At 42.1% G+C, this 15,850-nt stretch overlaps 2 protein-coding genes across 2 annotated transcripts; one reads left to right on the top strand and one right to left on the bottom strand.

The window, feature by feature from the left end:
• The first annotated feature begins 1,433 nt into the window (after positions 1 to 1,433).
• LOC107980844 lies at positions 1,434 to 2,837 on the top strand. The gene is made up of 4 exons (XM_016983484.2): positions 1,434 to 1,567; positions 1,630 to 1,794; positions 1,863 to 2,015; positions 2,094 to 2,837. Exons 1-4 carry the CDS (start codon positions 1,493 to 1,495, stop codon positions 2,238 to 2,240), a joined length of 540 nt encoding a protein of 179 aa, XP_016838973.1. The 5' UTR covers positions 1,434 to 1,492; the 3' UTR covers positions 2,241 to 2,837.
• Positions 2,838 to 3,142: 305 nt separating this feature from the next.
• LOC100123486 (DNA-binding protein D-ETS-4) lies at positions 3,143 to 9,938 on the bottom strand. The gene is made up of 6 exons (XM_001607080.6): positions 9,436 to 9,938; positions 7,406 to 7,845; positions 6,754 to 7,322; positions 6,148 to 6,302; positions 4,752 to 4,944; positions 3,143 to 4,682 (listed from the first exon to the last, which is right to left on the bottom strand). The coding sequence occupies exons 2-6, from the start codon at positions 7,843 to 7,845 to the stop codon at positions 4,330 to 4,332; spliced, it is 1,710 nt and encodes a 569-aa protein (XP_001607130.2). The 5' UTR covers positions 9,436 to 9,938; the 3' UTR covers positions 3,143 to 4,329.
• Between the last annotated feature and the right edge of the window lie 5,912 nt (positions 9,939 to 15,850).

Below are 15,850 nucleotides of genomic sequence, written 5' to 3'. Positions count from 1 at the left end.
ATAAATGTAACGATAAATTCCACGTAATTATGAACGATAAACATAATTTTACCGTTGAATATAGTACTCTGTTGGGTAACAGAGTTCATAGTAAAATTAAAAAACAAGAAGCTCTCCTCAGCCCATACACTTCGTGGACTATATCGCTCCAGTAAAATCTTCTAAAGCGTGATTTTGCATTATTAGCCCAATACGAGAATATGACAATTGATCTCGCACTAGAAGGCAACGGTACTTACATTCATAACACCGACGAAAGATTTATTGTCCATAAAATCTGCATCGATGATTTAGCAAAATATTACAAGGATGATGAGACAATATCGGGATTAACTACGGCCCAACTGTTCAACAAAGAAGTTTTGGACGAAATTCCAGGAATAGGCTCTACTAAAGATCAAAAACCTCGCTCAAGAATACGACGTACTTTGGGTGATGACGAACTCGAACAAGATGAAGATGAAGATCTATTTTCGACTAGCGGGGCCGGTAGTAGTATGAAGTCTTCGTTTATCAATAATATTTTCAATTTGACAGGAACTCGTTTGGTAGCTTACGAATACTTAAATCCAGTTAATAAGATAAAGCAGTGGTTCAACAAATACGAAACGAACATTGATCACGATTTTGTTGTTCCACAAGATTTTGTTGTTCCAGACAATAATATATCTACTGATATGAAAATGTTAAATGTTAAGCCTTTAGCTGGTGCGGAATTACCAAAAGTAGCTAAGATGTTTATAGATGATAATTTACCAACAGTTAATAACTTATTGAATGATGCTACGTTCTGCAGTCATGGTAATTTATTGTTACTAGATTTGTTCATTCGTTCGAAGAGTGGAGTGAAATATGGTCATGAAAGATTGGCAGTTAATACAAACGTTAATCTAGAATATTCTCCGCACCTAGCGTATTGAAAGCAGACCAAATAAACATTGTATTATATTGAATTTGTGTGTAATTTGTATATATGCGTATAAAGAAATTTAGAAAATCCTAGACAAAAAAGTTAAGTGAATGTCCAAGAATAAGGTTCAAATGTACATACAAGCGTAATTTACAACGACCCAAACTGTTAACTTTGTTATGATATAGCAGTTAAATTAATGTAAAATAATGAATATTAATATTTAATAAAATGAAATTTACAAATATTCGATTTACAATTTATTAAAATAACAAATCCATACAAAAAATATAAAAAAAAAATTCTATAAAAAAATGAATCGTAAAATATAACAGATGGTGGACTTCATTGTATACACAGTAATGAGTCGCACAATATAAAGTTAATGAAGATATTACGCTAACGCTTGGTAGTTAAAAAATGATAGACGAGTACACGAAATCAAAGTTACGTGCATTCATATTCCCGCGAGATAAAATGTTGCTTTTGGAAGCACAGTTATTGCTGTCAGTGAACAGTTTCAAGTCCTCTTGAATAGTTTTAGAATTCAAGAAAAAAAGATATTTCTTTGGATTATTAGTAATGTTCAAGTACCATTATACTTTATTAGTTTCGTTATTTTACTGTATGTCGAAAATTCATGGCGGAAAATGTGACGTAAGTGTTTAAAGAACTAATTGTTAGTAATGATATGTAATATTTTCTTTTTTAATACGTAGGAGCAAAAACGCTTGATGGAACTAGAAGACATAATCGTTGATTACTTCAATACCACTTACTTCGATGAAGATACCTTTGACATTTCCGTTATCTACAATACTGACTCTGACAATACAATGAGAATTAAGTTCGATATCATTCACGAGCTTCCGTCTGAAATTTTTGTAAGAAACAATATTTTAAAATGCTTTAAAATAAACTTTTTCTAATCATTTACTTATGCGCATTCAAGCTAAAAATGAAAGTGTGGGGGCGTGCATTTGGCCAATACCAGGTTCCAACTGGTATATCAGTGGAGATTAACGTGTGCGACAATCAATTGAAAAAGTATTTTCTGGAACAAATATTGCAGACTATCGGCATTACGGACTGTCCACCTAAAAAGGTTTCGGTCACGTCACTCACATAATACACTCGTGCATGTATAATTTGTTGTTTAAACTTTAATTTTTTCCGAATTCAGGGCGTGTACGAATTCGAAGGTATTTCTCCGAATATAAACGGACTGCCCTTATACGCCTTACCAGGACTGCATCTTCTAGTCGACAGTGAAGTTTATTCGACGAGCATCAGCCTGATGAAGGTCAAAGCCTATATGAACATCGATTAAGCATCATTAGTAATATTTCATGTTACTACCATGTTATTGCAATAATTATGGCACTACGCCCACAAACTTAATCAACAACGGGCATAACGATCCCCGAAATCCAAGCCTCATTTCCATCCCATTACACAACCGATCACCAGCATCAACCGGTCCCCAGACCAGCCGATAAAATCGGCTCCACTCGCCACACTGAATTTCTGCTTACGGGGGATCGAGCGCGAGAGGGCTGCAAGAGCGAGAACTCGCCAGTGCCCAGAGCCGCGATTCTTGTCACTGATACCGACCACTAACAAGCTGAGTCGATTTTTTTTTCTTCCTCGCTCCATTCTCTTCTCTCTCACTCTCTCGGTTACTCGCTCGCTTGCGCGCTTATATACCGAGAGAAGGAGCGACACGACGAGGCGAATTACATCGCGCGCTAATTTGGATTTATGTTCTCATTCGCACGTCCCGATTCGTCCTTGTCGATATGTACCTACTTGGAAGCTATTTTCCGTGTGCGGTGTTTCAGTAGAAGTGTCTAAGGCTTTTTCCGAAACTCTTACCCCGTTAAACGGTATACCACTGTACAAGAGTGTGGCAGGAATAAAACGATTTCAAGCGCATAGTATTTTGCATTACGCGCAGTGCGAGAAATATTTATCGGGTATAAATATATGAAGCATTCTTTGTTCGCGAGAGGGAAAGCTCCGCGCGCAGACAATTTAAGAGGACAATGAGTTTCGTATTATATAGGAGAGAATGCTGTCGTCCTTGAGCCAAGTGCGCACATAAATATGAGATGCTTTCACTGTATTATCGTAGCTAAAATTGCGTGGCAACACGACACCGCAAATAATTAATTCACGCTTCACTAGTCATAGAGATGTAGACGCTGGAGAATATAGATACAGGCAATGGAATTCTTTAGGTTTGAACGTTTTTATTTTTGATTATTTTCGTGAATCGCGTTACAGATTGCCAACGATTCTCTTCGAACATTCGAAGCTTCGTCTTTGTACGGAAAGATATCGTGATGCGCGTTACGAGTATATTTGATACGAGTATACGAGTTTTTGCTATGTGGTAAAGTGTTAAAAACTTGCGTTTGACGCAATACCAAAAGTGCTGATAATAATATATAGTACGTAAAGCTATCCCAATAAAAGAAATAAATAAAATATCGCTTTTACTCAAAATAATATCCTATCGATTTTTGCGGAAATAGCACCGCTTGATTATTATACACTTCATATTTATAAAACTAAGTGAAAATCTGAAAACGTATTAAATTACAGAACACTACAAATTCAACCGTCGAGTACAATATGTAAATAATACGAGTTATAAAGCTTAACCAGCATACACTTGTACAGTTCAGTGCATTAATAAAATAAAAACAGGCTCACAAGAGCCTGTACAATATATTTCTACTTCTTATACATAAAAATCAATATAATATATCGCTTAAAAAACTAATCGTTCATGGAACATACAAGTTTAATATATCATAGATATATGGGACCAAAATCACCAGTCCTGTCGGATTTCACGAGAGAGCCACACTTGTGTCAACGACGACCAAGCAGCAGCGAATAGTTCCGCGCGCTAAGGCCATACCCGCAATAAGTGGCTCCTCGTCGCGAAACGATCGCGACCGATCGGGACCAGTAAGTAGACAAGGCGTCGGCTGTTTCCGCCCGTTTCATTTTCTTCTCTCTCTCTCTCTCTCTCTTTTTTTTATTGTTTTTCTATTTTTTGTTCAACAAAAAAAAAACTTAATAACGAAACAGTAGTAGACATGTACGCATGCGCGGCGAGGAAGGGATGGAATGATCGAGACGTACCTCTCGATCGCAGACGATTCAATCGGACCTCCCTCGCGATCGTTTTACGGAGAGTATATACGCGTTTAGAGAATATAAAAATATTATGTTTAAGTGCCCACATAGGCGTACTTAGCGGACCCGTCAGTGCAGAGTAACCTGTACGACGGATCTTTCGTCTTACGAGTCTAGATACTTATACGACGTTCGTCGTTACATGAGTATATTACGTAGTTTCCTTTGTAGAAAAAATAGCAGCTCTACATACTACTCCCCTCGATACCTTACAGACAATACGGATGACAGAACTGGTAGACCAGCCTCTGGCTCCGTTCGGTCTTCTTCATGATCCCCTTCTTGTAGTACTGCCGTATGCTCCGACTGAGCTTGTCGTAGTTCATGGCCGGTCTATTCTTCCTCTTACCCCAGAGTCTGGCGACGCGAACCGAATCCTCGATCTTGAAGACGCCCTTGTTCCGGTCGAGCCAACGTATGCAGGAGCCGTGACTACCGGGAGACTGGAGCAGTTCCTTGAGGAACTGCCAGAGATGGATGTGGGAACCGCTGCTGCGGATCTTTCCGACGGAACCGCCGCTGCCGTTCTTGGCGTCGGTCGAGCTTGCGTCTTCGTCCTCGTCTGTAAGTTCGGGTGTTTTGAAATTTTCGAGATCGATTTCGGAGTGGATTACACTGGATTGGGACTCACCATCGGAGAAGTCCATATCGAGGCTGTCTTTGACGTTGGGAGAGGCGTTACTGGCGACCGACGGAGTACTGCTCTTGTCTTCGGGAGGCTGTATGGCTGCTGTTGGTGTCCAGGTGGTCGCAGCTGTGTTTCTCGGCGAATCTTCGACTGCTGCTTTCCAGATCTCCAGTTGAGCGTGTAGCATGCTGCCACACTGTGGAGAAAAAGGAATCGGAGACGCCGATTAGTTAACGTTGTGTTTTTATGGCAGTTTTATTATATTTCATAAAGATAATTCGCGCGAACACGAAAAACACGATTTCAAGCTCTTTCGAATTCCAAACTCGCGGTATATCTCGTATTTCGCGCTAATGAACAGTTTATACGCGAGCTGAACTGGAAATCAAATGGTTTTGCAGAAATTTGCAAGGTGTACCGTTAAAAGCATCGGTACCAATTAATATCCATATCTATGTTTAGATTAGAATAATATTTGATTCGACGACGGAGTTGCAAAATAACGACGTGAAAAACAACAAGTTTCAACGAATCCGCACGACACCTTCGAAATAAAATCGCCAATCTATAACGATCTTCCATAAATCGGCAATGAGACAAACGCGTCGCCACGAGAAAGATAGAAGCAGAGAGAGAGAGAGAGAGAGAGAGCCTACGTAAGCACTAGAATTTCACGATCAAACCGTACCTATATGCGCCGGCATGCTGCCAAGAGAAAGCAGAACGTCGCGTACGCGATATCGCGCGCGGCATCGCTGACCCACTTTCATCTATGCCTGCCTGTCTGCCTGCCTGCTGCTGCTGCTCTCGCGCCTTCTTGGAGAGCAGTAAGTAAGTAAGCATACGAAGCAGTGCCGTGATTTTCTATCGATCCTTCATACAGCCCACGAGATCTCCGAGAGGCGCTAATACAGCCTTGACTTTAGCGACGACGAGGAGGAGAAACTCGCGCGGAATGGATTTTGAAATTGGCGCGTTAATCTCTACACCTGCCGTATGCGCAATGTGTAAGAAGAAAAGGGAATTTCCCGATTTCGAAGTTTCGTCAATACGTAATTATGACGCCAATGGAGTGACTCGGAAAGATCCGCGTCTCCTATAACCGCAGCCAATATATATATATATATATATATATATATAAGTGCTGTGTATAAACGCGAGGCTGTTGCTGTCGCAAGGAAAGACGTCATGCGCGGCCATTGGCTTCCCGGAAACTTACTTTCACCTGGGATCGTTGAGTGTCTCGCGTGTATACACGCGTATACGCAGAACTGCTGCTCCAGAACGTATAACGTATATAGCTATACACGTATACGGAGACTTACGCAAATACATATCGCGATTATATTCGGAATATAAATTTTCAGCGCGTGTATTGCGCGATCTTGCGTTTCCTTACCTGTGGAGCTCTTCGGCAGAATTCCTCCTCGCTGAGGGAGACCAGAGTGACGCCGTCGATGTTGAAGCATTCTAACGGCACCGTCGGCAATTGCAGCTGCTTCTTAGCCCACTGCACCCATGCCGCGACGTCGGCTGTGCTCCAGCGACGTGGTTCTGCGGGAATTTTAAATATATTATGAACGACGAGCCAACCGATTCCCGGTATAACCGTCGCAAACAAACGAAAAAAGACATCGAAAGCCGGCTAGAGTTATGGGCTGATGCAAACCGATATAAATAAAAGCGCGTTAGCGGCTATCAGCCGCTCGGACGTGGACAAAAAATCGGATGACCTTGACAGATAAAAGCCGAGACGTCTGTTTGGGCGTAGCCTTTCGTAACTACTTTCGTAAGACAGATCGAGAAGCGGAGAGAGAGAGAGAGAGAGAGAAAGAGAAATAGCAAAAGGACGAGAAAGCGAGATCGGCGCGCCGGCACGTTTTTTTCTCTACACACGAGAAGAGAGAAGACCGGTCTACGCTTGTTTATCCATACGGAAAGATAGCGAAGAGCGATTTCTCCGAGTCTCCCGTCGATTCGAGTATATCGTGCGACTATTACTCACCAGGGTGTATGCCAAGAGCGACGCAGGTGTTGTCGAAATCCTTCTGGAGTTGTTGTATGGCCAGACTGAGGACCGGCTCGATCTGTTCGCGAGCGAGATCGCCGACGCACTCGCCCGACTGGGCCACCATGTCCTCGACGAAACCGGTACCCACTGCGCCCAATTCCACCGGTTTCAGGTTGTACTTGCGCTGGAAACTCGTGTCTCGTAGTACCTCCCTCAGAAGCTGGTGATCGGATTGCTTGGACGGAAGATCGGTTTTCACGAGGTTCGCGGAATCCTTGCCGGTGTTGCGGAACAACAGGTCGCGAAGGGACGATCGGTTCTCGGGCTCGAGAGACGAGGTCGAACCTGGCGAGGAGGTCACGGAAGATCGAATGGAGGAGGCTGGGGAGAGGCAGGTGTCCTCTCTGAAGAGGATCTCCTTGAGCAGTGGGTTGGACTCGTCCTTCTTGGGGAAGAAATCGGTATCGAGACTGTTGTAGATGTCCTCCTCCGTGGGAGGCGGGGTGCAGGGTACCGTACAGTCGGTCGAGTCCTCCTTGTAGCCGAGACTCTCCGCTAAGAGCCTGAAATCCCACCACGATTATAAGCTGCATTATTCTCCATACCTTTGAAGAATTTTCACGCACAGCCACAACCGATTTCTCACCTAGACTCGTGGAGTATCGCCAGCAGATCGAAGCTCTTCTCCCGCTTGACCGGTTGCTTCTGGCTCGTCATACCTGCGGATTCGGGACTCGTGGGGTACAGCTGTGCGCTCTGGGGACTCTGGGGTACGTAGTAGGGACTCAGCGGATACGCCGGGGAGGCGTCACGGGAATAGTTGGGCGAAAGCTCGTCGGGAAGGTAGGCATAGGGCGGACTGGTGTTGCAGCTCGGCGAACCCGGTGATTGCACCTCTAGCTTGATGGCCTTGAGACCGCAGCTGTCCTGCGGCTGATGGGATACCGCTAGATTTGCGCTGCTGTTGTTGCTTGTCGTCGTCGTCGATGTGGTATAATCGTCCGACAGGAGGGAAAGGTCGAACTGGAATGTGCTGTAGTCGAACGACGGCGAAAAGCTCGTGGCCGTCGGAACGGTTTGCGGCATCTGTAATTCAGACGTGCGGATACCGATTGCGTTATAGTCTGGCACTGTTTGTGTTTATGCTGGATCGAAACTTGACTTTGAGAGCTAAAAACGATCTGTGTCCCCTGGGCTATAATTGCTGTGTTTATTTTCCGGAATACATCAAATGCGTTTCCGTTAGACTTCGCCATACGCTTCTGTACAGTGAAAATTATAGCGAGAACGCATATGCATTAATTTTATCGCGAGCGCGTTTAACAGCCGTTTAGCCAAACGCGCGCTATTTTCCCCGGTTTTTAAGTGATTTTTTTTTTTTAAATTGCTAAACTGTTAGCTTTCATAGCCGTTTTACGAGTCAATCAACGTTAAGCAGGCACCGTATGAGTGTGTATACATCTTTGAAACAATTATACACGGCTGAACGTTTATTTGCGTAGAGACAGGCGGCCGTGTCACATTAAAATTCTCGCGAGACAATCGCAGGAATCTTTTGCTTTTTGAAATTGTAACCGAATGGAAATGCGGAGGTTCAAGGACTAATTTCTAATAACGCGCTTGTAACAAGACTTTGCAATACGCTCTTGATTCTAATCGTGGCTGACGTCATCGCCTATAGGCTAAGAAGCAATCCTTTCTAATTTCGATTTAAAGCGAGTCTTTGTCTGTTAAGACGCGTAGGTATATACAATACGTATTTGCGTTTACACGCTGTTTTAGTTATAATTGAGACTAGTAAAGTTAATAGATAGTTCGAAACGTTTTAAAAACCTGGCGAGGATTTACTGCCCAATGCAAGTTTTGTATCGGCATTTAGAATTTTAATAGAATTATTACGTAATACGTAGTGATCTTTCTCTCGAGAATTAAGTGCTGGGCTACTTTAGGGGCTTTTTATAAAGTTCGTTTGAGATACGTTGAGATGATTAGAGATTTATAAGAATGCGTCGTTTTATCTCAATTATTTCGTCACTTTAGTATCGTCGCTCGGGCGTATGCATGTATAAACAGATTTATCTCCTCGCCATAATAAGTTTTGCAATGTTATCGCTTTCTTTTTTGATCCATCAACCCTTTCTGTTATACGTAATTTCTGCAAAACTGATGATAATTAATTGCAGAATTTCGTATCGAGTCGCTCTGATATCGGCAGATGGTAAAACTCTAAGCGCGTTTTTTTTTTAAACGAAATTAATCACCAATTGATATTAAGTCTAGAACCATTTATAGTTTCCGAAAATTATTCGTGTTTATAGTTGCTCGAAACATCGTAGTTTTGACGCTCGCTAAATTTCACGATCTTGAAACTCGGAGTAACAAAAAAAAAAAAAAAAAACCACGAGCGACAGCAGGAGAAAGTTTATATAGGCGGGAAAGATATGCTCCGTTCGAAACCGTGCTATATCGAAGGAATGCTTGCGGTGAAGAAAAAAACACGTAAAATTTATGCCGTGTTTGTCGGTACCTCTTACGTCTCCCTGAACATTTAATTTTTGAAAATTCATTTGACATTCGAACATCTTTGCCGATTAGCCGATTTTCAGATCGTTAGATTAAAAAATCCCACTACAAGCTAGAAAGAGTTAAAAAAACAGAATCGCTCCCAAAACTCACCTTGCGATCTAAATCCTCGAGTACTCTCGCCACGACGATCACCGAACACACTCGCGCCGATTTTCCACCGGCACGGATCACCAATCTCACAGAACCGTCAACACAACAACAACCAACGCAGCCGTGAAAAAAAAACCTTCACTTTTTCCAGTCAAAAAACACAATAAGTACTGATGTGTATCCACACACGGAATGCAGTTATTCGCTCTCTCACGCGCGAAAAGAAGAACCGGCCGTTAACCGTGAGTCACGTGGTCCGAGCATGACAGTAGCCGCTTTGCGCGTAATATGCGTGAGTGTAGGTCGTCTTTGGCGGTAGCGATGTGTTCCTTCTCCTCCTGCTGGTTAAAACGTAGGGAAGAATGAGAGCAAGAACGACTACCGCGCTAATGCTCATCCTCTGGTGCTGCTGCGGTACTGACCGCGAGACTACCAGAGCCCAGTCTGCCACCTCTGCTGTCACCTCCTTCCAGTTCACTTTTCCTCCACTCTGCTGCTGCTGCTGCTGCGGACTCTACCTTTCGCTTCTTGTGTCTCGAGCGCACTGAGAGCCCAGCAGCAGCTATAGCGAGTCGAAAGAGAGAGGTGTATTAAAAGAAGCTATTTAGTGGGCTTTTATCCTCGCGAGAGCAGATCGCAGTGTATGCACATCGCAGCTCTTTTGCTCTTTGAGTTAGCGCGCGAGCTTTACGTGAAGCGGCGGGAGGAAAAGCCGTGATCGTTGGGATTGATTCACCATCGGGTTTTCAACTGATTTTTACTGGTTAATGTTTTGTACGGTGCTTCATTTCGTGCTTTGGTCTCGAAGTCCGGTGTACCACCGCACGGTTTCCTCTTGGCGTTTATTGCTTATTTTTTATTCGATCCCACTTTCTCCTTCGCCATCAGGTTATTCAAGGGTCCAGACTTCAAGTCTTGGGCTTGGTTTGTTATCGCTAAAAATACAAAAAATAATGAATCGCTTCGATACCGATTTATTCACCGGCTGTACGCGCAATGTACAAGCGAAAAGCTTTCGTGCTTGGACCTCGCAAACATCCCGCTCTTTTGCCACAGCCTTCGGTACAATTTAATGAATTCAAGCTAAGGGGTCTGTATTGAGATATCAGTCTCTGCGCGCGTGTGTGTGTCCCTGCAGCAGGTAATGGCCTGCCATTCTCGGAAGCTTCTATGCCAATGCTCACTTTTCCTCCGCGAGATGGATATAGATAAAAGAGATGGAGCTGGAGTGAAGAAAAGAAATAAGGGTGATTAAGATGTGTTCGCATTGATGAGACCAGCCAGTATAGTACACGATGCGCTCAGATTTCACATCATGCCATTTTCCACGTATCGTCAAAGGGTGCATACGCATAGCATAATACCGAATAAATTAAGGTAAAAAAAAACACAATGACAGTTCAAAGGCAGGCAACAGTCACGCACGGCGATCAGAGTCAGAAGTTTCATAAATCACCACCTACCTATTCTATTCAAATGAAACTCTCTTGCACTTCTCTTTTCCCCTCTTATCTCTTTATCTCTCTCTTGCTCTTTTCTTTTCCCGTTTCCTCGCTCTTATCTCTCTCTCTTCATCTTTCATTTACGAGCATGTTGCGCGAGGATGCCATCGATTGTTTTGGTTCACACTGTTGTACCAATGCACACACACACACAGGTTCACACACAGCTTGATGAATGTATCAAGTTTATGGTAATGGAAGTGCAGTTGAATCCGATTTTGTTGTTCTATCCGGGGAGATCTTTGTAATGGTATAGGTGGTATATACCAGTTTCAAAGTATATATATATGTATAACGTACTTCGGTGTACACTAGATCTTAAAAGCGCCGAGGCTTCTTTGTTCAAGAAACGCTTTTGGAGAACGTAAAGTCGTGCCGGGCTGTAAGCTGGTGGATGATGTGGCAAAGCATCTCGCGCGAAAGATCAAATATTGAGAATGGGCAGGTTGATATCAAAAGAAATTATGAATGTGCGAGCTTCGGATTCTTTTGAAGTAAGGCTTGTACTGTAACGATTAAACTGAGAAGTGATGTACTCGATAGAGTTTTTAATCGGTTTGAATTTATGACGAGGTAGTTTATAAGCAATTAAAAAACGAGCGATCGAGAGGCTACATTTGACGAGATAGTAAAAAAAAAAAAAAAAAATAGTGCGGCATTATGTTTTCATCTTCGAACTTCGGAAACTTTCCGTGTTTTCGGCTTTTTGCGGATAAGCCTGATAAGCACGAGCGAAGAGAATTACGATACCCGTTAAAAAGCCGAATATAAGACGTAGTGCGACATTGTGTGTTGGGCACCAAGTCCATCCCAATATACACGTTTTAATCGATCGATCTCGCATGTATTTATTTATTTATTTCGTCTCTCCGAACAAATCGTATTTCAAGCACGTCGTAATAAAGAAGCATCAGCAGTGAGAATCCGTCGGCTAACGGTACATTTATATTTGCACACACACACACACACATGGGCGTGTTCGCCAAGTGACGCAATATTCACCCATAACTTTAAGCTCTCAAACAACACTGTGTACATTTTATTTTTCAAAGACCATAATAATAAAGAAACATAATCGCGGAGCGAAAATAAAAGTATCGAGCGAAGAATGTACAGAGAGAGAGAGAGAGAGAGAGAGAGAGAGAGAGAGAGAGAGAGAGAGAGAGAAGAGAGAGAACAAACGAAAGACAGTAAAGATGATTTTGCAAGAGCAAATCTCCCAGAGCCCTCCGCCCCTCTCTCTCTCGCTTCTTGTTTGTTTCTTTCTGCGTATAGAGTATAGAGTTCAGCGCAAGTTTCAAGATGAGCATAACCCGGCCAGGGCAGAGGCAAAGGATATATACAGTGAGAGAGAGAGAGGCGAGCGAGCGGGAGTAGAAGGTAAAAGCAGGGTACGTCTCTGAGCGACAAGACAAAGAATGTCAGTCGTGTAATGGCTGCTGTAAATTTCACGTTAGTGAGGTCTAAACTCACCTCGTGAAGCTGCGTGCATTCGTGCTTTTATATTCATTTAACGATCTTATCCGGGATTAAGCGCAATTGCTCTTCTCCCTCTGTCTTCGGAGAGTCGTAATAATTCATAACTTTTTCGAGAGAATTTTCTTCGCTGATGCGCTGTGTACAAGGGGGATGTCGATCGTTGATCTTCAGTTCTCGCGATTGATGAGAATATTCCGAATTGGACTGGCCCATCCTCCCCCCACCACTTGAACTTTTTGCATCTCCGGCCAGTGAAGATAGGTGGCGCACAGACGCTTTTCCATTTCCCTCATCGTCATCTGCGGGTCCAGCGCACATATAGCAGTACGTCACCCATATACTGTATACCAGTCTACTTGAGCCGCTCGTGCTACACTCCTGAGTACTTATTGAGAAACTTTTCTGACATTCCTGACAAGTGATACTTGAACTCTTGAATTCCAACCTTTTCATTCGAGCGACCACAATCGCAGTTGAAATAAACTTTTTCGTTGCGACTCTCTGCCAATTTGTTCTGATTTGTTTTTCTAGTTTATTTTCTAATTAACTTTCGATCGCTATCCAGTTCATCCTCTCACGACCTTTCTTCCCCTTTCTCTCTCTCTCTCTCTCTCTCTCTCTCTCTCTCTCTCTCTCTCTCTCTCCGCCGTCTCTTATATCTCTATTCTTCGCCGTACGGTTTCACGGCCTTTTATTGCAGTCGTTGAGCATTTGTTACGGCAAATAAACGAGAGGGTTACTTTATAAACTGATATCGCTACGATGCAGTAAATATAGCAATGTAGAATAGATTTCGGACGCTTGAAAAAACAGATTTACATTTGAAAATGGTGTGTAAATATTGCTAACTCTCTGATGATAAAAAAAGGAAAACAGCCCAGATCGAAGCCTTCAAAATTAATGACAGCGTTTAAAAAATAATCGCGCGATAAATCTTACCTCTATGCTTCTTTCTTTGCGGGGCTGATGCTGAGCAAACTCGGCTGTGATTTTTTTTTTGTTGTGTACGTTTCGCGATAATGGTGCTCCCACGAGAGCTTCTTTCTCATTGTCTTAATGAGGTCGAAGCTGCAATCTGATCATAAATCCAGAAAAGTTCCACCCTCTCGTTGTATCTTTTTTGTCATTTCTTTTCTTTTTTTGCATAAAGGAAATTTAATTGTACTCGGTATTATGCGGAGAAAATCGATGGTTTTTACAGACCAACGTGCGCTTTTACTCGTTACAAAATGCGATAAATTAAGTTCGTGACGTAAGGAGATAGTTGTTACTTATTTAATCTAATTTCTAAAGTGACATAATTCATTTTTCGTACTCAGCGGCGACAAGTCGAAATTCGAAAATATTTTCGGCTAACTGTATAACCGCGGCTTACAAATAATGTAACGGTTTTAATGGTTACGTTTACATTTCATTAAACAAGCCTTACGCGACAGTCACTCTCTCCCTTCTCTCTTGCAAAAAAAGTCGAATCGATGAAAAAACAACGATTATGGCTGTCCAATATCATCGATTAAAAATATTTCCGAACAAACGCAACCCACACATCCGATTGTCTGCTTGCAAATCAGATTATCAGAAGAGTGAAAGTTTGCGGTACAAGAGACAGCCTTGGATGGGCGTTAAAAATGCTGGAGCATGTATACGCGAAGCCTTGCAAGGATTCGGAAGAGCAATACACCGTACAGAAATGAAGTAAAAAATCCGCACTTATGCGTCATTATCCTCAGTCATTTCCTTTATATTTATTGCTTCGGCTACTTTTCAAGTGTCATTACACCTCGATGCGGTACATGCGAGTAATTTGAAAAAAGAAATTTAAACAATTTTAAATAAGCCCTTTCTCTCTCGCTGACAAATCTCGAAACTCGATCTTAGTTGCATATGTTTGTTTTTTTTTTCCTCATCTCTAAAGAGCGAGTAACCCGCGTGGCACCTACTCATTCTTCTGCTCCAGCTTTGTATCTCTAAAGCGCAGTATTTCTGCACTGTCTCGTTTACTTTCTCTCTCCAAGGCTGTTCGAGCTCTTCTTACTACACTTCTTTGTTGCTTTTACGATTAAACCGGGCGAATCAAATATCCTGCCGTTCACCTCAGCGTCGATTTGCGATCGAGTCGGGCAAAAGTGAGCGCGAGGGGCGGAGGACTGACGATCGAGCACTGCGTATAAACATGTATGCTTAAATGAAAAGTTTGGATCGTGTAGAGCTTGCGAAAATTAGTTTATTACACTTATTTCGCTAATATAAGTGTTTCTAGCTCGATTAAGAATTTTATGGGAAAATTTTACTGCTTTTTACGCTATTCGTTACAAGCAATCTTATAATAATATTTTTTTCATATAATGATTGGTTAAAAATTATATCGTTAGTAGAACAATCGAAGCATAAATTTTTCTCTGAACTTTTACTATTATATCGTTTAAATATGTTCTTATGAGCTCGGGTATATTGTATGTATATATAGCGAGAGAACAAGGAAGGTAGAAAGGAGCCGAAAGATCTGCAAGGTTATCTCGTGAAGGTCTTCGCTATCATTTCTTATATCTATAGCATTCTCCTCTGCAGCACACAAGCGGTAAATCACATGCTAAGACGTTTGATAAAAAAGTAGGTGTATATTTCTAGAAATATAAAATTTGGCAGTATGTCTAAAAGGTCCAAAGATCGAGAACGATAATTTACAAGCTAAAAAGTATAATAACGATGCAGTCGAACGTTCACTTTTATTACTCGATCGAAAAAGCCGTTCTCGCTCCGAAAAAAAAGCCGCGAAGCAAGCGGTTTGGTCTTTCGCTCAACCTGTCCGAAAAAAACGCGGAAATCCCCCCGCGCGCGCGCGCGCGCGCATGTTACAAATGCGAATTTATGGTGACTTTACACGATTATCTTTTCTTATATATTCTTGAGAATTCACGCATTTTTTCGGCTCGCATCATCGTGTCTGATGCGTAATCGGTTCGAGAGAAATACGAGTTGTAAATTATCTTTTCGAAACGTGCAATTATAGCTGAGCGATTCTTTTAAATAAATTATTTCACGCTCGTCGAATTAAAAATTAAAAAACTTCTCAGAGTTTATATGCTTACTTGTGATTATAATTGGCAGAAATATAAGTGAGAATACTGTATAATTTTCCGAAGCGCTCACTGCGAACGATGATCCGGCGCATAGTCCACAGGCCTGTGCTCTTAGTTCTGCAGTCTGCTTAGCGTGATTAGAGGAAACAAGTTCATATGATTCAGAGCGTTTAACCTGCTTGTTGTTATGCACACGCGCTCGACTCCGACGTTTCACGCGCTTCTACAGCATCGGTAGAGTTTTCGTTTTGGAATTATATATGAGGGTTTTAATGAAAATTTTCAACGTTTATTTATATTTATTCAACTTCGTGGGAATGTATATAGTACATAAGAAAAAAAAAAGAAAGGATC

This window comes from Nasonia vitripennis, chromosome 3 (assembly GCF_009193385.2).
Source record: "Nasonia vitripennis strain AsymCx chromosome 3, Nvit_psr_1.1, whole genome shotgun sequence".
Taxonomy (NCBI): Eukaryota; Metazoa; Arthropoda; class Insecta; order Hymenoptera; family Pteromalidae; genus Nasonia; species Nasonia vitripennis.
The sequence above is the reverse complement of the archived record's forward strand: the minus strand, read 5'-3'. Positions and strand labels throughout refer to the sequence as shown.